Source organism: Protopterus annectens, chromosome 10.part0 (assembly GCF_019279795.1).
Source record: "Protopterus annectens isolate FY-2018-M chromosome 10.part0, PAN1.0, whole genome shotgun sequence".
Taxonomy (NCBI): Eukaryota; Metazoa; Chordata; order Ceratodontiformes; family Protopteridae; genus Protopterus; species Protopterus annectens.
In genome coordinates, this window is record NC_056744.1 from 978,077,160 (window position 1) to 978,104,798 (window position 27,639).

The 27,639-nt window shown below is 41.4% G+C and overlaps 1 protein-coding gene across 1 annotated transcript in view; it reads right to left on the minus strand.

The window, feature by feature from the left end:
- Nucleotides 1–27,639, minus strand: part of QSOX1 (quiescin sulfhydryl oxidase 1) — a 1,259,897-nt gene that overhangs the window by 738,546 nt on the left and 493,712 nt on the right. Inside the window, exon 4 of the mRNA XM_044085745.1 lies at nucleotides 6,449–6,548. Within this exon, the coding sequence (XP_043941680.1) occupies nucleotides 6,449–6,548 (100 nt within the window). The remainder of the gene's footprint in view (nucleotides 1–6,448; nucleotides 6,549–27,639) is intronic.

Below are 27,639 nucleotides of genomic sequence, written 5' to 3' on the forward strand. Positions count from 1 at the left end.
TGTTTGAGATGGTCTGCGTAGGGCATCTGTTTGAGGCTGGTAATCCTTTTTGTGAGGTATTTCTGTGGCCTTTCCAGTTGCTGTAGATGTCTTGTGAGGTACATACCAAAAGGGGTGGTGTACTCTATAATGGGTCAAATGAGTGACGAGTAGAGGGGAACATTAACATCTCTTTTCCTGGATGAGAAACCTTTTGTGATAAGGTGTGCCATGTAGAAGGATTTCCTGACTACTGTGTCAATGTGATTATCAAAGGAGAGACTACTGTCCACCCGTGTCCCAAGGTCTCTTATCACACTTTTGGTGTTACGTAGACTACCCCTATGTGGTAGCTCATGGGTACAGAGTTTTTACCAAAGGGGGTGACAATTCACTTTTTGGCATTGAACTTAAGGCCATGGCTTTGACACCAGGCATCTGTCTCTGTGTGGCCCTTTTGTAGGATGCCCATATCGTTAAGTGTTTCGTTTATGGCTCCTAGTTTGCAGTCATCTGCAAACTTCGTTAGCCAAAGACTTTCTGTGTTAGCCAGTACTTCAGAAAAGTAGATACCAAACAGGAGAGGACCCAGGACTGAACCCTGTGGTACTCCACTTTTCACTGGTCTGAAGTCGGACTTGGAGTCTGCTACTTTCACAGTGTAGGTTCTGTCAGTGAGCCAGTTGGCAACCCATCTTGTGACATAGGGATTTATACCTAGTTTAGTGAGTTTATCTATAATTCCAGAGTGGGGGGATGGTGTCAAAAGCCTTGACGAGATCTAGATAGGCTGTGTGAACCACCTTACCCTCATCTATGGCTTTGGTGACTGCTTCAAAAAATATATCAGGTTTAGAAGACATGATCTGCCTTTTACAAACCCGAACTAGGTAGGGTCCAGAGTTTCCATGATGTCAGCTTCCATGGCCTTGCAGACCAGGCTTGTTAGGCTAATGGGCCGGAAGTTACCAAGGTCCATGGTGGCTCCCCCTTTGTGGAGTGGGATAACCGTCACTGTGCGCCATTCAGTGGGCACAAAGCCTGAGGTGAGGCTATGGCTGAACATGGTGCTTAGGTGGGGGTGCCAGTTCATTCTGCAGTTCATGTAGAATGCAGCCTGGGATGCTGTCAGGTCCCATGGATGCTGTGTTTTTGGCTTTAGAGAGTGTGGTTTTTACCTGTGCAGCCATGATTACAGGAATTTTGCATTCTTACAGTATAGAGATGGGACTTTTAGGGGGTGACAGGGGGGTAAAGTTAGCACTGAACCCATCTGCCAAGATGTTGGCAATATCAGTTGATTCTGTATATTTAGGGACACTGTGTTGTAACTCAGAGCAAATATTAGTGTTGCCATTGAGATTCTTGACATAGCTATAGAATGCTTTGTGGTTGTCTTTAGAATCAGTGGCGATTTTGTTTTCGTAACTAGCTTTGGAGGATTTTATGAGGGATCTCAGCTTCTTACTGAGGCTAACCAGGGAGTTCCTCCAATCACGGGATTTTACTCTTTTTTTGCAACAGTTTCTTTCTTCTGCTGTAGAGTTTCTTTATGGCAGGGGACCACCAGATTGGTTTCCTTTTTTTTGAGGATAGCATCTTGGTTCTGTTAGGGATAGCATGATCCATGCACTCGTGTAAGTGCTTGTAAAGTGCATTTGTGTAGGATTCAGCATTCATACCTCTACTGTCCGTCTGTATGGGTGTTGTGAAGTTTGCCACTTCTGTCTTAAGTAGAGTGAAGTTGGCTTTGGAGAAAGTTTTAAGGGGGTTTCCCTAATTGGGGGGGGGCAGGATGTGGATGTCTAGGGTGATTAGCTTGTGGTCGGATATGACCGACGAGAAATTGACCTCTGGTGTGGAAATCCGGTCACCCATGTACCCATGTTGGTAATGACCAGGTCTAGGATACTGCTGCCCCTGGTGGGGGTGTGGATAAGTTGATCCAAGGCACTGGAATTTATGAATTCCAGAAAACGTTGAGCAAAAGAGTTGGTATGAGTAGTTTTCCCAGTTAATGGTGGGCTAGTTGAAATCGACCATTATTAGGGCGTTGGGTTGTACCCTAATATTTTCCAGTGTATCAAGAAATGAGGAGTGGGAATCCTGGGACATGGTGGGGGATCTGTAGCAAGTTCCAATTTGGATTGGGGTCTTGCCCAGAGTTAGTTGCACTTGGATAATCTCGGATGCAGTATGTTGAGCAACTAGCCTGGAAGTGTGGATATCCTTAATTAATATGGACATGCCTCCGCCTTTAGAGTTTCGGTCCAGGTTAGGTAGCCGAAAGGTGTGGTATGAATTACAGCCTGGTAATGCAGGGGTGCTCTCTGGAGCCTTGAACCAGGTCTCTGTCACTGCACAGATGTCGATGTTCTCTATTTTAAGGAGTGCCTCGAGTGAATGCATTTTGAGATTTAGACTTCTAGCATTAAGTAGCATCACCCTCAGATTTTGCTTGCTTGTAACTGTTAAGGTGGTGAATCTGTCATTTGAACCTTGCCTAAAAAAGGCACTATACGGGTAGCAAGAGCCTTAGCCAGTATCCGGAATCCCAAGGACGACAGGTGCAGGTCATCTCTGGCAAAGCATCATGGTCTGTCGATCATGTCATCCCAGCCAAACAGATACTGGATCCCCTTAGAATAACACCAGAAGCTTAGCCAATTGTTGAAGTCAATCATTTTGTCCTTGTGCTGTGGTATCATTCTGGGTGATGGCAGGATGCTACTCAGGGCTATGGTCATATAAGTCTGGGCTACAAGATCGGAGAGCTCCTCCATGTCTCTTTTCATGTAGTCCAGGGAGGTATGTCTCAGGTCATTCACAACAACATGGACAATGACAGAGTCATATTTGTACTTGTTGTGGAGTGACCTGAGTGCGTGCATTATGTGGTGGATCCTGGCACCCGACAGGCAGATGACAGTAACTTTCTCCTTGTTTAGCCTGTTGAGTGGGACATCAGTATGTCTGACTATAGAGGCACCTATGACTAGAGTGTTGGGTACATTTTTATACCTTATGGGCTGTGGTTGAGTGGCACACTGAGTTTGTGGGCTACGTGTCATTTGGGTTGTGTTGGGGGATGGAGGTTGCTTGTGTTTCTGCTTTGGAGGTCTCTGTTGCTTGAGCAGATTTTTATTGAGAGCCTCTGCGAATGTAGGTGTGTGTGTTTCGTGCTTCTATTTGTGTGTTTGGTGATGTAGGTTTTGAGGGACTATGTGATGAGTGTGGTGTGGTGAAAGTGTTTACCTTCTCCTCTTGACTGTCTAGTCCAGTATTGGGTGAAGAGAGCTTTGCTTCCAGTTTGGCTATATAAGTACATCTCTCACAGGTTGTAGTGCTGGGTGGTAGGATGAGAGGGTTGTCTGTGTACATGAGGCAATTGCTGCATTGCCCCAAGATGCCCAGATTAATCAGGTAGACAGGAGAAAACACCGGGAGCTGACTCTTAGACACGCCTGGATAGGTGCTTATTTATTAAGTACTAAAAACTGTTTTCCTCTAGGCAAGTGAGGAAAGTTGAGCGTTGTAGTAATTTGCAGCTTATTTAGTGCTTACAACGAGTTTTGAACAAGTGTTGAGCTCAAAGAAACAGATTTTAGTGCCAAATCTAAACAAACTGGCTAGTTCTAAGGGAAAATTTGAAGAGCAGACTTTATGGTGTCAGGAACAGTTTAACCCTAGCTAAGCGGCGATGCATAAAGCATGTGTGTGTGTGTGTGTGAGTGTGTGTGTGTGTGTATATAGATATATATATATATATATATATATATATATATATATATATATATATCATGCCGCCTTTCCTGGAACTGTTGTTTGGCCTTATTTTGGAACTGTACCTTGTGCCTGAATTTGTGATATATATATATATATATATATATATATATATATATATTTTTTTTTTTTAAAATTAAAATATAACATTAGCAAATGAGCAAACTGATTTAAACAAATTAACCAATAAAAAGCTAAAAACTGAGCCCCATTCCAGCAGTCTTCAATCAGACAAGTTCTAACTGCACACTCCTGCCACTAGGGTGCAGGGGAACATTCTCCAAAAAAAGATGGTCTGGATTAGTGCTCAAACAAAGCTAGATTCAGCAGGTCTGAATTTAGTCTATGCTACAGCAAACAATGTGTACCAATTTCAGAAAGAAACAGTTCAAATAAATAGGCACAATAAGCCTTTAACCAGAAACTCCCACCTCAGAATGGCAGAATCTACCCTCTCCTCCCACAAGAGTGCAGACCACACCTTCATAATGTAAAATAACTAACCCAAAGCCCAAGTGCTTAAACCAGAACTAATACACTTTTAGAATAACAGACACTAAGCTACCTGTCCTGCCACAACAGTGCAGACCACTAACCTTCTTAATGTAAAATAACTGGTCTGAATCCCAAGTGCTTCAACCAAAGGCTTGGAATAACAGTTACAATTTAATCAGGCCACTAACAAGCAGTAATAAATGCAGCAGAATAAATGCAATTAAGTACTTTTAAGAACAAGCAGCAAAAGCAAAATAAAGTAGGATATAACAATAGCGGTGATGCATAAAGTGCATATATATATAAATATATATATATATATATATATATATATATATATATATATATTGTGTGTGTGTGTGTGTACATTATATATATATATATTTTGTTAAATATAACAGTAGCAAATGAGCAAACTGATTTAAACAAATTAACCAATTAACCAATAAAAAGCTAAAAACTGAGCCCCATTCCAGCAGTCTTCGATCAGACAAGTTCTAACTGCACACTCCTGCCACTAGGATGCAGGAGAACTTTCTCTAAAAGAGATGGTCTGGATTAGTGCTCAAGTTATACAAACAAAACTAGATTCAAGATGCCTGAATCTAGTCTATGCTACAGCAACCAAGGTGTACCAATTTCAGAAAGAAACAGTTCAAATAAGCAGGCACAAACTTTTTTTATTTCCTCCTTAGCCTATGCTGCATCAGAACAAATATATATTCTGAAGACAGCTGGAAACAGCAGCTAGAATCTCACACCTACTTCTAGACATCCTCTGACTGCTGGAATAATTTGCTTCTCTTCTGCCAGGTGTACAGTGAATAATCATTTTCCACAAACTCTCTCTACTGTCTTCAACTTTTAATACTTTGCCCTTCTGCCACAGTTTTGCCAGGGTCAAGTCTTTCTGCTGGTAGGATTGCATCTTTACTAATACAGATCTTGGCTACTTTCTCATGGCCAGGTTTGAAGCATACACACAATGCGCCCTGTCAATTAACAAATCTTGTTATGAAATAATAGTCCTGTTGCTGATTTGTGCCTTCAAAAAAAATTAATACAGTCTGTTCCATCCAGTTCCTCTGGTACACCAGAAAATCTGAGGTTTTCCCTGCATGCTCTGTCCTCTTATCCTTTTTTGAAACATCTCTTCTGGAGCAGTAGCATACTCAGGTAGTCTATTCTTCATTTCAACTTCTGATTTTGCAGTTTTATCAGTTCATTTAATACCTGTTTAAAGCTTAAACCATTTTATAGTCGTTTGTTATTTGAGTTGATATAGTCCTTCAATGTTTCATTTATTTTAATCAGTTCTGAGCACATTTGACTTATTTCTCCTCTAGATTACTGGAAGCCATGTACTGCACCAAAGCTGAAGCTTAAACTTTTTTTAGCTGAATAGCTCCAAGATTCTTCTTAGTCATTGTTTTATCTTCACCCTTTCTAGTTGATTTTCTTTCAGCCTCTCAAGTTCTTATTTTGTCGACATCCAGATAGTAATTAGTAGTCAGTTACTAGATTAAGTAAAAGTGGCAGAGTTCCTAGCCCTTGGTTATTTAGAGTTGACCATTCCCACAGCAATACCTGATATGGTTGCATTTTAAAATCAATGCCTGGAGCATACAAGTGAAGGACTCAACACCAGATCAAACAACCTAATGCTAAAAATAAATATTAACAAAACAAAAAGCACAACATTTACATTATGCAATACACTGGAGGGAATGTTATAAGATTCTTCCTGTAGTCAGAATTCAGCCATTAACTTCTTTCAAAAATAATTATGATACATATATTGGATGTAAAAAATATCAACATGATATGTGATACTATTAAAGTTTCTTACTGGCCAAAAATGCATTGACAAATAAACCCATGAATCACCCTTCAAACAAACATTACAAAGGATGGTGAGAAGTACTATGTGCATATCACCAGTAATGGATTATTACCACCACACACATTTTGCCAGGAATACATGGTACCCCAGATATGAAAATTATAAAAGCAAACAAGAGAAGCCAAAATAACCACACTATCATATAAAGGAGAGCAATGTTAGGGCAAATCACAGAAGAACTTCAACATACAGTGGATACAACGTGTAAGTACTATGTCCTCACACAAAACTGTCACATTTTAATTCCTGCAAAATGCAAGCCAACAACCAGCTAAGACAATAAATTACCTGATTGGCTCCAGTGGTGGGCATGCTGGGGGCCAGACCTCTTCATGCTTCTCCATGAGATCGATTATTCTGTGCCTCAAAGACTGGACACTGTCTGATTCTGCAGAGCAAAAGACATGGATGTAATTGTACACAACTTCATCAACACACAACAAAGTATGGAATTTTTTAGACACTGTTACACCTTGATTAAGAAGAGGAAAAGAATGACTACCAACATGATAGAAGATATCCTTTGCATTGCAGAGAAAGTGGGGTACTTTAAATGGAGGACTTCTGTCTGCCAAACATTAGAAACACATAATTTCTGTAGACAAATGGCCAATTATTCTTGATGCCCTACGAAGGATGGCTTTTAGACTGCAATGTAACTAATTCAAGAAACAGCAGTTTTAAGATTAATGTTCTCAAATGCATAAAATGAAAATGATAATTTTGTACATAATGTGTTCTAGGAAACCCAGTCACCATTTCACATTAGCCATTTGCCACAACACTTCAAATATGAATATCTAAAAAGTAAATGGCCTGTGGCATACTTTCTACTTCCATAATGCATTCTGCTGTCATACAGTACATTCTTTCACACTCATCCACTGACTCACAAGTATACAGATATGTCATGTCCCACATGTAGCTTCTGAGATTATTGCTCTTTAAGGACCTTATTAATTATTCTCCATATTCTCAGTCTCATGCACAAAGGATCCATGAAAAAAACACTGTTCTAAGGTATAACTTCTCCCTGCATGTTAAGGCTTGTAACTTAGAAATCATTTTAACTGAAGTCATAGCTGCCAGAAGTACTGTCTTCCAAGATAAAAAAAATAATGGGAGTCAATGTCACTGGTTCAAATAGGTCCACAGTTTTTGTAAGACAAAGTCCCAAGAAGTGGTGATAGCACTCCTTCCTGATGGAGAAGTATGGCCCTTTTAATTAACTATTTTACCAGCATGTGGATTGCAGATCAAGTAGAAGGTGTGCTGAAAAGGCATAAATACATATTTTATTTTATAAAGGAGTAATAAAGTCCTGCTGAGAAAAGATGTGGTTGACATGACAGTACCACAGGAAACCATAATGAACTAAGAGTCAGAGACTGTTTGTTGCAACAAAAGAAGTTCATCTATTTTGTCAGATAATGTTTCCTGGCCTACTTTATAATGTTATGCACGTCCTCCAAAAAATGGTGCTTGATAGGAACAACTGTCAGATCATCCATGCTAACAGCCTGAGGCCATGAAGGTTTGGGTGCACCAGGGCTCCTGATTGCTGAGTCAACAAGTCCAACTAAGACAGGCAGAGTATAATAAGGTTTCTACCTCGGCTGCACTAGGAGGAAGAACCAACGTTTTCTTGCCTAGGCAAATCAGCCTGGGCCTTTATACCCTTACTTTCTGTAGGAAACGTCAACGAATATGAGTGAGAGGATATGCATATAGAAAAAGGCCATTCCACAGGGTGCAAATGGTCCCTACTTGCTATGCCTTTCTGTCTAGAAATATTGTACAGAACTTGCCAATGTGATATTTGTCTGCAGAGGCAAACAGCTCTATCTCTGTAAACAACCAGTTTGCTGTTAGCCTTCTGAGTATGGCATTATTCAGATGCCATTTGTGGTTGCTGGTCATAAGTATCCTGACAGGATACATAACATTGTTCGGTTCAGAGGAAATGTACAAGGCCAAGAAACTCCTCTTTTACTGCAAAGCTAACTTTTAGAATTGTATGGATAGTATGCAATATGGGTATGAGTGTGTGTTTCCCCAGGTCCATTTGTTTACAATATGACTGTGCTGCTATTTGTTTTCAGGTGCAATTTGCAAAGAGACTTTTTCAAATTCTTATTTGCACTACAGGATTTGCCATCCTTTCAAAAAAAAAAAAAAAAGATAGTCTCTTCAGATTAATATCAGATGACAATAACTTTTGAACTGAGAAGTGGTATGTTTAGGGAGAGGGACTACCCTGAACATTGTGTCACTATTGCACCAATCAAGGAGAGACAAAGTTAAAATAGCAGAAAAAGAGGGTGTGATGACCACATGACTTGAAACATGACTTTTTAAACTGCAATGCAGTAATGGAAATATGTCTGATGAAGTTTTCAATACAGAAGATGAAAGCGCTTATTTTTAATTGTATCTTGTATTAAATTTGTTTTAACCTAACATATTTCAGCTTTGCATTCCCTTTGTTTTAGTAAAATTTGGACATGTCAAGGCAAACTGCCAGACTAGAGCAGTTGCTCACTTAGCCAATTGCTCATCCTGTGATACATTCTATGTTAGCAAAACCGAATGCAGTATAGGTGAAAGAATACATAATAATGTTTACAACATCTGAAAGGGCTCCACTAACAATGCATTAAGTAACCATTCTGGTTGCTGCAAGATATTTCCTAAGTTCACGTTCATGGTGTTGGGAAAAAAAATTACATAACTTCAAGTAGGGGGAGTTGGCAAACATTTTTGGAATATCACGAACTTTTCTGGCCAAACATTCCTCATGTCCAAATGAATCTATAAATATGCTAGTGTTTTTATCATGAAGGCAGCAAGAATATAAAATGAGTATTTGATGTTGAAATATTTGTGCTTTTAAAAAATTCTTAAAAAAAAATATCTACTGTTATATATAATTCTATTAATGATACCATGTGACTGTCTTTATCATGTAATATTTTTATCATATTACATTTTAGCACATTACTTTTAACACATGATTATTGCATATATAAAATGGGGGGGGGGGTTCTCATACTGCTTTGTTATTTCTGAAGAAGTCTTGTTTTTGAGACGAAAGTGCCAAAACAAAATTCCAATAAAGTGATTTACTTGGCGAGGACAAAGCATGATTTTTATTCTATGAATTTCTTACAATCATAAAAGCCAAGACTTGCTGAGCAAGGGAAAACTGGCATCAGAGGAACAAAACCCTGAAAGGTCTGAGAAATGGTGTCTGTGCTTTGCTTGCATATCCATGTTTCCAGGAAATGAGGAGGCACAATGTCTCAGGCATGTCTGTGTACGCTTTCTTACAGAACTGATTGAGATACCACTATATCAATGCAGCATAAATTGTGCACTATCACAGTCAGAACAGACATGTCTTTCTTACTGGTTTGATCCACTATTTCTATGAAAGTGTCACAATCAGCAACTTTGAAGAAGTGGAAAGATGCCCAGGAAGACGTGCTGAAACATCACTGACATGTCCACTTCCAGAGACAGTGAAAAGAAGGCAGATACCTGAAATAAATACGAAGAACAGGGCTAGGGAGACTGCCTCTCATGACTGATGCTCTCTAGCACATCAGACACCAAAGATGAAGTCTTCCACTCCTTAGTTATTTCTTTTTCTAGGTACTTTCACCCACAAAAAAAATCTTTATGCCTATGTTCCTTTCTATGTTTTTTCTTGGAATGTGAAGGCTCTCCTATGCCTGTGAATAACTACTACTTCTGATCCAGACATGCCTCTCAACTCCTACAGCATTCTTCTTTTAACTGAAACCAACATAAATTTGGAAATGTACCTTGAGGCGACATTCTCCTACTCAAAGCAAAGACTTAATATGCCTGTGCTCACAAGAGTTTTCAGGCCTGCATGAAGGATTTCCCAGGAACCAGAAAAAAATGCTTCCCTGAGAATCATTCACTAGCAAGAACACAGTAGATCAGTAGTCAGTAGGACTTCCAGTCTATGTTGGTAATGATTCCCTGAGAATCATTCACTAGCAAGAACACAGTAGAACAGTAGTCAGTAGGACTTCCAGTCTATGTTGGTAATGGCAGAATACTGAATTTAACTGGCTTTCATCACCTTGGCCACAGACTACCTTACCCTTACACACAAAAATGACTTTTTTATTTAAAATCAGATCAGCTGATATAGAGTAATCACATTTATCCAATACTCTTTGGTTATTTTTCATGCATGCACGAAAGAAGTAGTCTATTGGGACAGCTATGGGACAGTATGGCTATCAGACAGTGAGAGCTAATATCAATTTCCCACAGCAATTTTCTGCACAAAAAACACAGAATGGAGTAGTGGGAAACAACACTCACTTTCAGCAGATTATCTATCTGATACAGTTCCTGCATAAAGTGTCCAATTAGACAGGCAGGCAGAAGGCCTTGACAGCACACTTTTGACCACCTTGGAGAAGTTGATGTGCCCCTGGCAGACGTACAGCAAAGGGTGACAACTCTGCAAGCTACGGTGGACCTAGTGGAGAACAGACTAACAGATACTGAAAACTGCAGTAGGATAAAGAACTTCTGATTCAGTGGGATACCCAAGAATGTGGAATGATCAGACTGCTCTGTTTTTTGGTGAGGAAGCTTGAAGTCAAAAACAGGGCAAGCACACTGTGTATTTATGCTGCAAGTCCTCAGAGTTAAATTTGACAGGCAAGTGACAGTTCACTTGAATCATACAATATTAGGGACAGGATTCTTTCCCTAATGTGTGACCATGGAAAATTTTAAAAAACAGTGAAACTGTTACTCGACCAAGACTCCCTGGCTGAAACTAGAAGGAAAAGGCAAGCTTGTCAGTCATGTTTGGAGAACCAAAATACAAGTAATCTCTGTGGTATCCTCAAAGTCTCAAACAGCCCACTAAACAAGTATGGGTCCAAAAACAAAAAAGTGTAAGAAACTTCTCTATGTGGTAGATTTTTAATCCATATATATCTAGTTAATCACTGTACATTAATCAGATCAGATAATGGTAGCAGAGATGGCGAACTTAAATTTGTCCTAAGTCAAAAAAATAATAAAAAATATATCATTTGAATAATTAGACAGAATTATTGAGTATTCAAAAGTAATCCAAGCAGGGTAGGCAGTCTGTTTCCAGTCGAAAATCCTTTATAAAGTACACACAAGTAAAACAAAAATAGCAGAGTAATAGTTTCCTCACAAGCTTTCTAACTATATATATATACTTTTTATCAGGCAAGGGAGTGGTTTATAGTGCTGTAAAACAAAGTCTTATTGGTATACATGTTAAATTCACATCCCTCCCCCATCAGTGTGACATTTGAGCTGGTCCTGCCCTACCTAGTAGTATATATATATATATATATATATATATATATATATATATATATATAAGCTTGTGAGGAAACTATTACTCATAGGTTCATAGGTTCATACTATGCTATCTGCCCTAGGGCATTTATAAGCCTAGCCAGAGTGTGTTTGGCTTTCACCACCCATTTTAAATTAATTTTGCTATGCCCTTTTTCAAGGTTAGTATACTGTGCCTCTGTCTAACAGTGACACAGAAGTGATACCCGGGGTAGACCTACTATCTCCCATCCACTCATCAAGATTCCTCTTGAAGAGAGTCAATGAGGGACTCTGCCTAACCTGGACTGGGATTTTATTCCAGAGTGAAGGGAGCCTCTGGGTTATGAATCTGACCCTCCAGCATGTCCTATTTATTTCAGTGCTGAGGTTCAAGTCTCTCGAGCGCGTAGCTCGATGGGATTTGGATTTTCTGAGGTGCAGCATGTCCATTAATTCCGGGTTGGACATGTCTTTATACGTCAGGCACAGATCGCTTCTGAGCAGGCGGTATACCACTGAGTAGAGCTGGAGTTTCTTTAACCGGGCAGCATATGGCATCTGTTTGAGCCCTTTGATCCTCTTGGTGAGGTACTTTTGGGGTCTTTCCAGTTGCTGCAGGTGTCTGGTAAGGTACATCCCAAAAGGGGCACTGTACTCAATTATGGGCCTGATGAGGGATGAGTAAAGAGGCACGATAACCTCCCCTGATCTAGATGTGAATCCCTTCATGATTAGGTGGGCTATATAAAATGGTTTTCTAACCACTTTGGCCACGTGGTTGTCAAATGAGAGATTGCTATCAACTTGGGTCCCCAGGTCCCTAATTACTTCTTCCATACTTAATGGATTACCACCTATGTGGTAATTTGTGGGCACTTTGTTTTTGCCAAAGGGGATGACTATACACTTTTTGGCGTTTAGCTTGAGGCCATGGCTCTGGCACCAGTTGTCTGTTTCTATGAGGCCCTTTTGGAGGATGCTTGTGTCGGCTGGAGAGTCGATTATGGCGCCCAGTTTGCAGTCATCTGCGAACTTGGTCAGCCACAGTCCTTCCGTGTTAGCCTGTACCACCGAGAAATATATACCGAACAAGAGAGGTCCCAGGACTGAGCCTTGTGGGACGCCACTTGTAACTGGTTTGGAGTTTGGCATGGCTCCAGCAATTCTAACCATGTGGGTTCTGTCCTTGAGCCAGTTTGCAACCCATCTAGTGACATAGGGGTTTATATTTAAGCTGGTGAGCTTATCTATAATGCCCGAGTGGGGTATTGTATCGAAGGCTTTTGCAAGGTCCAGGTAGGCTGTGTGGACCACCTTCCCCTCGTCAATGGCCTTGGTGACTGTTTCAAACAAATCAACCAGGTTTAAGAGGCAGGATCTGCCCTTAACAAAGCCAAACTGGGTAAGATCCAGTGTCTGTAGGTCCCCAATATCTTTATTTATGAGGTCCATGATGATCCTTTCCACAGCTTTGCAGACCAAGCTGGTCAGGCTTATGGGGCGATAGTTTCCAGGATGCGTTGAGGCACCACCTTTGTGGCGAGGGACCACTGTTGCTGTACGCCACTCTTTGGGTACATATCCTGTAGTAAGGCTGAGATTGAACAGTAGTTTTATGTTTGGGTTTAGTTCTTCTTGGAGTTCATGTAGGACGCAGCCCGGGACACCGTCTGGTCCCATTGATGCTGTGTTTTTTGCTTTGGAGAGGGCGGCTCTTACCTGAGCATCTGAGATGTCAGGGGGGCAGCACTCTGCTGGGATAGATATTTGCCCTTTTGGTGGGGAAGGGGGGCAGAAGTTTGCGCTGAACCTGTCAGCTAGGATGTTGGCAATGTCTGTGGGTTTGGTGTATTTTTTTCATTTTGGACTAATTCTGAGCATATCTGGGAATTCCCACCCAGGTTCCTAACATAACTAAAGAAAGCCTTGTGGTTATCCTTAGTGTCCTGTGCAATTTTTCTCTCGAAGCTGGCCTTAGACGATTTTATGAGTGCCCGTAGTTTTTTGCTAATACTGAACAGAGATGCCTTCCCTTTTTGGGATTTTGCTCTATCATGTAGTAGTTTCCTCCTTCTATTGTATAGTTTGTTTATGGCTGGGGTCCACCAGACAGGACGCCTAACTTTGGAGGATTGGGTCTTGGTTTTATTTGGGATTGCATGATCCATGCATTCCTGAAGGTGTTCATAGAATGTGTTTATAAAGGATTCTGTGGTCTGGGCCGTATTTTCCACAGGCCCGGGGGCTTTGAAGGATTCCACCTCGGTTTTGAAGAGTGTGAAATTTGCTTTAGAGAAGTTTTTCACTGTGGTTTTCTGGGCAGGGGCTGGGGTCGGGATGTGAATATCTAGTGAGATTAGTTTATGGTCTGATCTTACCAGTGAGGGATACACTTCTGGTCTGGAGCACAGAGTCCCCATGTTGGTGATGATCAGGTCCAGTATGTTTTCCCCTCTTGTGGGAGTGGCAACAAGTTGTTCCATAGCATTTGAGTTTATAAATTCTAGGAACCTTCGGGCTAGCGTGTTGGAGCTAGAGTAATGCTCCCAGTCTATATTAGGGTAGTTGAAGTCGCCCAATATAACGGTGTTTGGAGAGACCTTCATATTTTCCAGTGTTCTCAGGAAGGCAGAGTAGGTTCCTGGGTTTGGGAGGGTGGTCTGTAGCAGGCTATAAACTGGAAGGCAGTTTTACCCACTGTTAGTTGCACATGGATAGTCTCTGATGCTTCGTGCTGTGCCACCAACCTGGAGGTGTGGGTATCTTTGATGAATATTGATACTCCCCCTCCTTTTGTGGTTCAGTCCAAGTTTTGGGGCCAAAAAACATGATATGAAGTATAACCTGGTAGTGCTGGGGTGCTCTCGGGAGCCTTGAACCAGGTTTCTGTTACTGCACAGATATCGATGTTCTCCATGCTAAGGAGAGTTTTAAGCGCATGCATCTTGAGGTTTAGACTTCTGGCGTTGAGTAGCATTTCTCTTAGTTTCTTATCCTTTGTGATACCTATGAAGGTGGGTTTGTCTTTTGAGCCTTGCCTAAAAAAGGCACTACGGGGGTGGCAAGAGCCTTTGCCAATATCCGAAAGCCCAAGGGTGACAGGTGCAAGCCGTCCCTAGCGAAGCATCGTGTCTTGTCGAGCATGTCATCCCAGGCTGACAGGCATTGGATCCCCTTTGAATGCCACCAATACTTAAGCCAATTATTGAAATTGATCCTCTTGTCTTCATATTGTGGCATCATTCTTGGTGAGGGTAAGATGCTACTCAAGGTCAGGGTCATACCGGCCTGGGCTACATGCTCAGAGAGCTCCTCTATGTCTCTTTTCATGCAGTCCAGGGAGGTACGTCTCAGGTCATTCACACCAGCATGGACAATGACTGAGTCATATTTGTACTTGCCTTGGAGTGACCTGAGTGCTTGTGTTATGTGGCGGATCCTAGCTCCCAACAGGCAGCTCACCGTGACCTTCTCCTTGTTCAGCCTGGTGAGCGGGACGTCAGTGTGCCTGACGATAGAGTCACCTATTACAAGTGTATCAGGAGTGTTGTTTAGCCTTAAGGGCTGTGACTGTTCGGCACAATGGCTTTGTGAGCTATGTGTTGCACGTGTTTTGTTTTGGGGTAGCGGTTGCTTGGGTGTCTGCTTTGGAGGTCTCTGCTGCTTAGGCAGATTTTTATTTAGAGCCTCCGAGTATGTTTTTGTGTGTTTATGTGTTTGGTTTGCTGTCGCGGTAGGTCTATGTGAGACTGGAATTGTAGTGAGTGTGGTTTCCTTCTCCTCCTGACTGGTTACGCCAGTACTGAGTTGAGAGAGCTTAGCCTCCAGTTTGGCTATATGGTTGCATCTCTCACATGTGTTGGAATTTGTTGGGAGGAGGAGAGGGTTGTCTGTGTACATGAGGCAGTTGTAACATTGCCTCAAGATTCCCAGATTCACCATCTGGACCGGAAAGGAGATTGACAACTGACCTTTGGTCATGCTAGAATAGTATTGGGAATTCCTTTATAATTGAAAAAAAAGGGCCAATGGGGAACAAACTACTCAAGGGGAGTTTGTGAGGGTGTAGTGCTTTTAATTTTTTAGTGCTGACTTATATAACTGCTTTAGTGAGCAAGTGCCAGGCTTTAGAGAGGGAATAGGGTGTTTACTATGAGAACTAGATCAGTTCTAAGGGAAAAAGTGAAGAGCAGACTTTGTGGAGCCGAGAATGGTTTAAACCCAATTAAGCGGTGCTGCCCGATGCTGCGCTATGCGCAAAATCGCGCAAAGCAGCTAAAAGCGGGTTTTATACAGGGGGACTTGAAAGAGCTAGAAATTGGCCCAAAACGGCCAATAGACTACCAGATTCTTGTGCTGGGAACACTCCTCCAGGGATAGATAGGCTGCTCCAAGCTCCCCACTGCCACTGGTGAACAAAGAAGCCTCCCTTTATCCAAGAAAGGAAATGGGCAACACAGGAACTTTCCAAAAGTCCAGAATGCAGCAAAGCCTGTATTTGGACTACTGTAGGTCAGGAAAGATGGGAAACAAACAGTACTCTGTTATTTGTCTAACTTGGATCGCTTTTCTGTGTACTCAATAAAGGATTTTTAACTGGAGACAAACTTCCTACTCTGCTTGGATTACTTTTAAATATTTAATAATTATGTAGAATATTTCAAATTACATATTTTTTAATATTTTTTTACTTAGGGCGAGTTCGCTACCTCTGCTACCATTATCTGATCTGATTAATATACAGTGATTAACAAGATTTATATGGATTGAAAATCTTCCACACAGTGACGTTTCTTATTGTTTTTTTTTTCATGTTTGGAGAACAAGATGAATTTATCCGTCACTGTTGAGAGTTATTTTTCCCCTACAGGCAGTATTACAGTTGGCTCACTTAAGGAGGCTGAGATGAAAATTAACACGTTTTTATCTACTAGGTCAAAGCCACAACTTGATAAGTCTGGCCGTGATTTATAGCAGGATTAGACTTTGCATTCTGGTCACCAGTTTTTTTGCACAAGGTTCATTTCCACACAGATGCATGAAAGATGAAGCATGCTTCCTCTTGCCAAGTGGGTTAAAATAATTGCCTTACTGTAGCTAATTCTTTCAGAGTAATACAGCTTTTATTATTGAACTTAGTAATTTCAGTGGCAATGGGTTTATTTATTTACTTATTTTCTTTTACATATTTGTTCACCTTGTAAGCAAGGGCGCCCGCAAGCAGGTGCAAGGCACCCCCCTGGAATCAGCTGGCCAGGAGATTAATTTACTTCTAATCAAAAAAAAAAATTAAGGGCGTTCTTCTTTAAGAACTCCCTTTGCGTTCGGTCGTACAAATGGAAGTGTTTGCGACCTGTTTTCGTCTTTTCCATACGTGCGAATGGTTTACGTCTTTATCTTTCACATTTGCGCGTAAAATTTGAATTCTAGATGGGCGCTCCAGCAGAGATGCTGTGTTGTGTCCAGGAAGAGGGTTGCCATTAAAATCGGAGCAAGCAAGCTGTTTCAGGAGCAGAGAGGGATTCCACAAAGGTAGGAGCTCCTTTGGTCATTTGCAACATTTCACACAACTAAAACTTCAAAGCCTAGAACAGTGGCTTAAATAATCAATGTTTTATTAAATGCAAATAAATCTAAGCCATTCATATTTCACTTAGGTGAAATCTCAATTAATTTACAAAATATCACACCAACTGAACAAGTTGCCCATGCCAAACTTAAAGGGATATTTATAAATCATAAATTATCCTTCAAGAACCATATTGGCTATGTAACCTGAAAATTCAAAACACTACCTAACAGAAACAGTACTGCAAATATAGTCCAGACTCTGTTACTACCTACATTACTTTATGATTCTTCTATTCATTCATTTATTTAGTTACAATTTGAATCCACTGCTTTTTAATTTTTCCTGCAACAAACGCATATGTGCTACCTACTAAGCTGTTCATACAACATTATGGGTAGTTTTGAAGTAGTTTTGTAATATGTGTCATAAGGTTTCTGTTAATATTTGCTAGTTAGTTTAATCAAGTATGTATATTACTTTAATTCAGATAGCTTAGTTTCTTTTTAAGTTCAGTTTGACATTATTGCTAATTTCTGTTTAGTTGATTATTAGATCTCAGTCTCTTAGGTAATGATTTACATGGGTTTAAATGTTCTGGTGAGGTTGCTTAGTATTTATTTTACTGTATGTATCTAGTATTATTTTTTGCAGTTTGCTTAAGTGAGGCTTAGGTACCATGTTAAACACTCTTGGAGTAGCGATGAATACTTTGATAATATGCACAGAATAAGAATAAAATATTTACTCTCTGTACCATATACTTGTCCATCACTACCACTTCTCAGGTTGTGTTGTTAGGAGATTAGATAGGTAGACATATATATAAACACACACACATATATATATATATATATATATATATATATATATATATATATATATATATATAATTATATATATATATATATATAATTTTATATATATATTGATAGATAAGCAGGCAAACAGAGAGACAGACAACTGAACATAAAGAATTACACATACATACCCAGTTGGAGTTCCATAACAAATATGTAATACTTATTACTCATCCTTTATAAATGGAGAAGAAATGGGATAGATAGGAAGGTAATAAAAGGGAGAACAGAAAGCAGGGACAGACACAAAAAGGATTACTATAAGGCATGAAAGGGGATTGGGGAAAGAAGGATGATTCATTAATTATGTATGTATACATGTATTCATGCATTCATTCTTAGAAAGAGCCCTTTTTCATATATAGGAAATAAGTGTATCAGATGAAACAGAGAAAGAAGAGCAGACAGCAGGGTCAGGTAGACCAATGTAAACAGACCTAGACAGAAATACAGACACTTGCAGTGGAAAAAACAAAAGCTAGGGAGGACAGCAGATAAGCACAGACATATAGGGGATGTACAGGGGATGGACAAGTGATAGTGGTCAAGGCTGGAAAATTTAAAAGGAATGCAGAAAGACACATAAGGGATGGAAAACACCAAGATGGGGATAGGGTAGCGTCCTTGCACAACTGTATGCCAGGCATCACTCACTTGGGTGGATAATATTATAGGATCATAGGAAGTTACTAGGCTATTGGCCCTGAGGCCCTTATAAGCCCAGGCAAGAGTTTAGCCCATGTTTAGACAAGTCAGCACCCAAAGCCCCTGTCCAGCAGAGACACAGGTAAAATCCCAGGGATGCATTTTCTGTTTCCCATCTAGTTATCCAGGTTGCACTTATAAAGGGATAATGAGGTACTCTGCTTGACGTGGAGAGGGTGTCTATTCCACAGATGGGGGAGTCTCTGGGATACAAATCTGTCCCACCAACAAGTCCTATTGATGTCACAGACCAGGTTGAGGTCACTCATGCATGTTACTCGGGTGGAGTTTGACTTGGGGATATGCAGCAGTCCCATCAAGGCAGGGTCTGAGATTGCTTTGCATGCCAGACAGGGGTCACATCTGAGGAGTCTGTATGAAACAGAGTAAAGGGACAGGGCTTTTAGCCTATCTGTGTTGAGGCCCTGGATTCTCCTGTTGAGGAACCTCTGTGTGGTCTCTCCAGCTGCTGCATGTGCTTTGTAAAGTACATGCAGAAGGGGGCATTGTACTCAGTAATTGGCCTTATAAGAAAAGAATACAGGGATGTTATGACCTCCTTGTCCCTGGATGAGATACCCTTACTTATGAGGTGGGCCTTGTAGAAGTTTTTCCATACAAAGGAAGCAACATGGTGGTCAAAAAGTCAGGTTGCTATCAACCTGGGTGCCCAAATCCCTCACGATTGATTGCATGCTTAGGACGTTGTTATTAATGTGATAATATGTGGTGATGTCACTTTCCCCAAAGGGGATGATGATGCATTTTTTGGCATTCAGCCTGAGGCCATATTTCTGGCACCAGTCATTTGTTTGGGTGAGACCCTCTTGGAGGACGCCCACATCACTTGGGAAATTGATAACCGCTCCCAGCTTGCAGTCATCAGCAAACTTGGTCAGCACAGCCTACTGGTTTTGGCCTGCATCTCAGAGAAGTATATCCCAAATAACAGAGGCCCCAAGACCAATCCCCTGGGGTATGCTGCTCATTTTGGGTCTACTGCTTGAGGTGGCTTCCCCTATGCTCGAGTGGGGAATGGTGTCAAAGGCTTTGGCCAGGTCAAGGTAGGTGGTGTGCACCATCTTCCTCTTGTCCATTGCTTTGGTGACTGTCTCAAAGTCAACCAGATTTAACAGACATGACCTCCCCTTGACAATGCCAAACTGTATGGGGTCGAGTGTTTGGAAGTTGGCAATGTCCCTGTTAATGAGGTCCATGATAATCCATTCCTTGGTCTTGCAGCTCAGGCTAGTTAGGCTGTTGGGGGCTATAATTTCCCGGATCGGTGGACACTCCACATTTGTGTAAAGGGATGACAGTGGCAGTACTCCACTCGGCTGGGACAAAGCCAGTACTCAGGCTTTGGTTGAATAGGGAGCCTAATGGTGCTGCAAGTTCATGCCTGAGTTCATGTAGGATGCAGCAAGGGATGTTTTCAGGTCCCATGGAGGCTGAATTTTTTGCCTTTGAGAGGGCAGTGAGGACCTATTCCCCTAGAGAAAACGGGAGGGAGCAGGTACTGAGAATGTCCTGATTTATTGATGGGGGGACAGAGGGGTGAAGTTTTTGCTGAATCTGTCAGCCAGTAGGTTGGCTATGTCTACAGCATTTGTGTATGTGGTGTCCTTGACCACCAGTTATGAACAGTTCTGGGTGCTTCCTTTGAGATTGCGGACATATGTGAAGAAGGCCTTATGATTGTCTCTAGTAGATGTGGTTAATTTGGAGTCTAAGTTGGCTTTACAGGATTTCACTAGTGCTCTTATTTGCTTGTTCAGGCTAAGGAGAGATTGCTTCCAATTGGGCACCTGCTCCTTCTTGGTCCTAGACTGCAATTTTTTCCTTTTGTTATATACTTTATTGCAGATGTCCACCAGACAGGTTTACTCTTCCTTGCGGAGGATTATTTTATCCTGTTGGGTATTCCTGATTCCATGCGTCTATACAAATGCTCGTATAGTACTTTGGTATAGATTTGGATATTGGTGCCAGTTCCTACAGAGAGGAAGGAGGCTGTGAAACTGTTTATACCATTCCTCAGGAGATTGTAATCAGCTTTGGAGAAGTTTTTTTGTTTGAACCTAGCTAGAGGGGGTCAGGGGAGATGGTGACTTCGAAAGTGACTGCTTTATGGTTGGATCTTGCCAGGGAGGATGATACTGTAGGGGGTGCTGCAGTGGTTACTCATGTTGGTTAATACCAAGTCCAAGATATTATCACCTCTTATTGGGGTATTGACTAGCTGTTCCAAAGCATTTGCATTGATAAAATCAAGGAATCTCTGGGCATTTGTGTTCTGGCATGAGTAATTTTTCCAGTCTATGGTTGGGTAGTTAAAGTCACCTAAAATCAGGGTAAAAGGTTGAATCATGATAGATTTGAAGAGGTGTAGATAGGTGGAGTGGGCATCTTGAGTCAAATTTGGGGGCTTGCAGCTAGCTATGATTTGAATAGGGGTCTTGTCAATGGTTAACTGCACCTGGAGTGTCTCCTGTGTGTCATTGTGTCATACTTAATAAATATATATATATATATATATATATATATATATATATATATATATATATATATGTGTGTGTGTGTGTGTGTATGTATGTATGTATGTATATATATATATATATATATATATATATATATATATATATATATATATATATATATATAAATAAAATATATAGAAACTCCACTTCCTTTGGCTTTGCTGCCCACAGTTTGGGGTCTGAATGTATGATAGGCTGAGAAACCAGGTAAGGCTGGGTTGCTCTTCGCAGCTTTGAATCAGGTTTCTGTGACTGCACAGATATCAGCATCTTCCAGGGTTAAGAATGCTTGCAATAAGTGCAGTTTCATGTTTAGACTCCTAGCGTTTAGCAGCATGACCTTTAATTTGCATTTTGTTGAAATGTTTTATGTTGGTAGCATCAACCTCATGACTTTTCCTAAAAAAGCACTATAGGGGAGACAAGGGCCTTTGCCAGAAGCCTGAAGCCCAAGTGGGACAGACGCAGGCCATCTCTAGCAAAGCATTGTGGTCTGTCGATCATATATTCCCAGGCTGACAGGTACTGGATCCCCCTGGAATGACACCAGAAACTAAGCCAATTGTTAAAATCAATCATTTTCTGTTTGCATCATAGGTTCATAGGTTCATACTAGGCTATCTGCCCGAGGGCATTTATAAGCCTAGCCCATAGTTTTGTGGCTTACGCCACCCCTTTAGTTTGGAGAAACTATGCCCATTATTTTGCTGTGCCTCTGTCGAGCAGTGACACTGAGGTAACCCCTGGGGTGTATTTGCGATCTCCCATCCATTGGTCAAGATTCCTCTTGAACAAGGCCAGCGAGGTGCTCTGCCTCACATAAACCGGGATTTTGTTCCACAGCATAGGGAGTCTTTGGGTGATGAATCTATCCCTCCAGCACGTCCTATTAATAACCGTGTCGAGGTTTAAGTCATCCGCCCTTGTGGCTCTGAGGGATCTAGATTTTTTGAGATGAAGCATGTTCATCAAATCTGGGTTTGACATGGCCTTGTATGTCAGGCATAGGTCACCTCTGTGCAAGCGGTAAGCAACTGAATATAACTGGAGTTCTTTCAGTCGGGCAGCATAAGACAGATTTTTGAGACCCTTTATCCTTTTGGTGAGGAACTTTTGTGGCCTCTCCAGCTGCTGCAAGTGTCGGGTCAGATACATTCCGAATGGGGCATTGTACTCGATCATTGGTCTGATGAGTGATGAGTATAGGGAGACTATGACTTCCCTTGATCTAGATGTGAATCCCTTCATGATAAGGTGGGCAATGTAGAAGGTCTTCCTAACTACTTTAGCAATATGAGTGTCGAATGAAAGGCTACTGTCAACCTGGGTTCCCAGGTCCCTAATAACTTCTTCTGTGTTCAGGGATTGCCACCTATATGGTAGCTAGGGGTAACCTTATTTTTCGAAGGGTATGACTATGCATTTCTTGGCATTTAACTTTAGGCCATGGCTCTGGCACCAGTTATCCGTTTCTGTGAGACCCTTCTGAAGGATATCTGTGTCGGATGTGTTTTCAACTACGGCGCCCAGTTTGCAGTCATCTGCAAACTTTGTCAGCCATAACCCTCCTGTGTTTGCTTGTACTTCAGAAAAGTAGATGCCAAACAAGAGTGGGCCCAGGACTGAGCCCTGTGGGACACCACTTGTGACAGGCTTTGAGTCTGACATGGCGCCAGCAACTCTGACCCTGTGGGTTCTGTCACTCAGCCAGTTTGCAACCCATCTTGTAATGTATGGGTTTACATTTAAGTTGATGAGTTTTTCAATGATACCCGAGTGAGGTATTGTATCAAAAGCCTTCGCCAGGTCTAGGTAGGCTGTATGGACTGCCTTTCCCTCGTCAATGGCCTTGGTGACTGTTTCGAAAAAGTCAACCAAGTTTAGAAGGCATGATCTGCCTTTGACAAAGCCAAACTGGGTTGGATCCAAAGTCTGCAAGTTCCCTATGTCTTTATTTATGAGATCCATTATGATCCTCTCCATGGCTTTGCACATAAGGCTTGTCAAGCTAATGGGACGATAATTTCCAGGGTCGGTGGAGGCACCGCCTTTGTGGAGTGGGACCACAGTCGCTGCGCCACTCCTGGAGTGTATCCGGAGGTGAGACTAAGATTAAACAGCTGTCCTAACTGTGGGTTTAATTCCTCGTTGAGTTCATGGAGCACACAGCCGGGACACCATCAGGTCCCATGGATGCTGTGTTCTTTGCCTTGGAGAGAGCAGTTCTCACCTGGGCGTTAGAGATGTTTGGGGGGCTACAATCATTTGGTATAGATATCTCTCCTTTAGGGGGGGGGAGAAGTTTGCACTGAACCTTTCAGCCAGTATGTTGGCAATGTCTGTAGGATCAGTAATCCTCACATCATTTTGAACTAATTCTGAGCATATCTGGGAGTTTCCTCCTAGGTTTCTGACATAGCTAAAGAATGCCTTATGGTTGTCTTTAGAGTCCTTAGCTATTTTTTTCTCAAAATTAGCTTTGGATGATTTTATGAGAGCTCTTAGCTTTTTACTTATAGTGATCAGCGGTGTCTTACCTTTTAAGGATTTTGCTCTATCTTGTAGTAGCTTTCTCCTTTTGTTGTAGAGTTTGTTTATGGCTGGGGTCCACCAGACTGGACGCTTGCCTTTGGTACAAAGAAAAGAGTCTTTGTTTTGCTTGGGATTGCCTGATCCATGCAGCCCTGCAGGTGCTGGTAGAAGGCATTTGTAAGTGATTCAGCGGTTTGAGTAATGTTAACCGCCGGCTCAGGGGCCTTAAAGGAGACCACACTAGTCTTTAGAAGTGTGAAGTCAGCTTTCGAGAAGTTCTTTACTGTGGTCTTTTTCATTTCGGGTGGGGGCGGGATGAGGACCTCCAGCGAGATTAGTTTGTGATCAGATCTCACCAGTGAGGGGTATACTTCCGGCGTTGAACATTGTGCTCCCATGTTCGTGATGATGAGATCAAGTATGTTTTCTCCTCTTGTGGGGATGGTGACTAGTTGTTCCATGGCATTTGAGTTTATGAATTCCAGGAACTTTTGGGCTAGAGTGTTTGGGCTTGAGTAGTGTTCCCAGTCTATATTAGGGTAGTTGAAGTCACCTAGTATGATGGTGTTCGGAGATACATTTATCCCCTCCAGTGTTTTCAGGAAGGCCATATGAGGTTCCTGAGTTTGCGAGGGTGGCCTGTAACATGCTACAAATTGCAGAGCAGTCTTGCCTATGGTTAATTGCACCTGGATGGTTTCCGATGCATCGTGCGATGCCACCAATCTTGAGGTGTGGGTATCCTTGATGAATATGGATACCCCTCCTCCTTTCTTGGTATTGTCCAGGTTTTGGGGCCGGAACGCATGATATGAGGTAAAACCTGATAGTGCTGGGGTGCTCTCAGGAGCCTTGAACCAGGTTTCTGTCACAGCACAGACATCGATGTTCTCCATACTGAGAAGGGCCTCGATTGCGTGCATCTTGAGGTTGAGACTTCTGGCATTGAGCAGCATTACCCTTACTTTTTTATCTTTGTTTTGTTCTAGGGTGGTAGGTTTAGAATTTGAGCCTTGCCTAAAAAAGGCACTATGGGGGTGGCAAGAGCCTTTGCCAAAATCCGGAATCCCAGGGGTGACAAGTGGTGGGGGATGCATCGAGGCATCATTCTGGGTGATGGTAGAATGCTGCTTAAGGCTAGGGTCATACCTTCCTGAGACACATATTCAGTGAGCTCAGTCACGTCTCTCTCTTCAAATAGTCTAGGATGGTACATCTCAAGTCGTTCATGCCAACATGGACTATGATAGAGTCATAACAGTACTTGTTGTTGAGAGACATGAGTGCATGTGTGATATGGCAGATTCTGACACCTGACAAACAACTAACCGTGACTTTCTCCTTATCCAGCCTGGTGAGAGGCACATCTTTCTGTCTCACAATGGAGTCTCAAATTACTAATATGTTGGGTTTATGGTTAGGCCTTAGTGGTTGCGAGACACAGGTGTGTGGAACATGCATGGTATTTGGTGTGGAGGGTTGTGGAGTTGGTGTGTTTTTGCCTCCGATGTCTCCTTTGTTTGGGTTTGTTTATGTTGAGAACCTTGTCCTTTGCATATGTTGGTGTGTGTTGTGTAGTTGTGGGTGGTGTTTGAGGTGTGCTAATTGTACTGACAACCTTCTCAGTGCCAGATATACTGGCATGTGAGGGAGAGAACATACACTCTAGGTTCTTAATGTAATTACATCTCTCACGAATTGTGTCCTTGGGTGGTAGCAGTAGATGGTTGTCCATATACATTAGGCAGTTGCTACACTCTTTCAGGATGCCCATACCAACCAGGCTAGTGGGAGAAACCATAGGAAATTGTCCATCCATATTTGTCAGAATCTGAGGGAGAAAGGCCAGGGAGACCTAAGGGGTAGGCCTAAAGCCCAAGTGCTTAAACCAAAACTAAGAAGCTTAGAATAACACTTACAATTTCAACAGGCTATAAACACGCAGTAATAAATGCAACAGAAAAGATGTAATTGAACACTTTAGAGAACATGTAGCAGCAAGCAGCAGAAGAAAAAAGCTGAAGTAATAGAGTAGGAGGAGGAAACACAAATGGTGTATAAGCAGCTGAATAAAGTGTTTTTTTTTTTTGTTTTGTTTTTTTTTGCATTATATTTTTGGTCTGTTCCTCATAAAAATTCTGTTTTTGACAAATCACTGGGATGAGCCAAGGATTAAAGTTACTAAATAAATGACATGCATTTGAGTTTCAGATTTGATATCCTTCAGAAAATATATTCTAACACAAATCCTGTTATTCTAGCAACTTTGTGTGTGTGTGTGTGTGTGTGTGTGTGTGTGTGTGTGTGTGTGTGTGTGTGTGTGTGTGTGTGTGTGTGTGTGTGTGTGTCAGAGAAAGAGAGAGAAATGCCCTAGTTAGATCTAGCAGGTGGAATTTATTGTCAAGTGCATTTTCAAGGAATTGTGAGCTTCAAGGGAAGCAAAGGTTACTGCTGCTCATGCTGAGTCTGCTTAAAATGTACAACTGTTTTGTTTAGCAAATGGTATCATTGTGGTGCAGAATTTTAAAGCAGTGTTAAAGCAGGTAGCATACTTGCATCTTGATGCAAAGGGCTGTAGGTTCTAGTCCTACAGCATGTACATTTGTATTTTAAGGGGGTATAGTACTGCAGCGTCCTTAGTATGTCCTCCTTTGGATGAGACACCTAATAACTATGAACCTGTTTTTCAGCTTGCCACCCATTCCCTATTGCAATATAGCAGCTTACCATTTCTTTTGATGTAACATAGGCAATTTATTCTTCAAGGGCAACGGGCACTGAATTTGTAAATGAAACACTGAAATATAAAGTTTTTTCTAGCAACAACCTCTTCATTGGTTTCAGATCTCTTTAATGTGGAATTATTCACATGACTTTTACTTCTGCAGAGATTCTGCATATTGATTGATATTGGTGGATTGTATGACAGAAGTTTGAGTGGCCCTTTATGCTTGAAATGTTCTGAATTGGGCAGGTTGTCATTATTGGTTCATATGATTTGTTTCATTGCTTAAAGGAAAAATGCTCAGAACTATAAATTTAAAACACACTCTAACAAGTGGTGCTGTATTATACAAGGGATATAATTCAATTATTATATAGTATAATTAATACAGTCAGGAAGGTGAATCAAAGAACGTTTGCATGGTTCTAAAAATGTGTGCAAGGAGCCTATGATTTGGAAACAGGCCAAAGGTAAACTTATCCTGCCACTGGCCAGATGCATGTTCGTTGAATGTGGGTTTCGATGCTGTTTCAGTGAATGTGGGTTTCAAAGGTAGAGAAGTTTTAATGCTAACTCTGTTTTCATTGTAAGACTATTGCTTTGTTTAGGTTTAGTAAATGTCTATCAGTGTTTGTGCTATAAAATTTGAAATAAAAGTTGTAAATGAAATCCAGATATCTGTAATCATTGTAGAAGTAAAGCATAAAACAGTATACACACTGAGAGATTTGAACAGTGTCTATGACAAATGGGGAGATGGGACACTGGAATGGCTGTGAGGGGGTGGGGCTGAGTGGGCGGGGCAGCAGAGGGGGTGGGGCTGCACGGGTGGGGCTTGGGTTTGCACCCCCCTGCAAAAAAATCCTGCGGGCTCCCTTGCTTGTAAGCCTACTGAACACAACTGAACAACTGTCGCTTTTCAGAATAAACCTGGGAGCACTGACTGGTTAAATTATTTGCTCAGAGTTGCACAATAAACAAATTAAGGTGGAAGGAATCAAATCCTACACAATGGGCACAGGAAGCAGCTCATGAACAGTTCAAAGCTTTAGTCTTCTGCACTAACTGCCAAAAAGTTGTAGAATTTGTTTTAAGAACATTTTAAGTTGATTTTCATATAAGAAAACATGGAGGGTACAAAATGTAGATGACTGCTTTTTTTTCTTTTTAAAAGG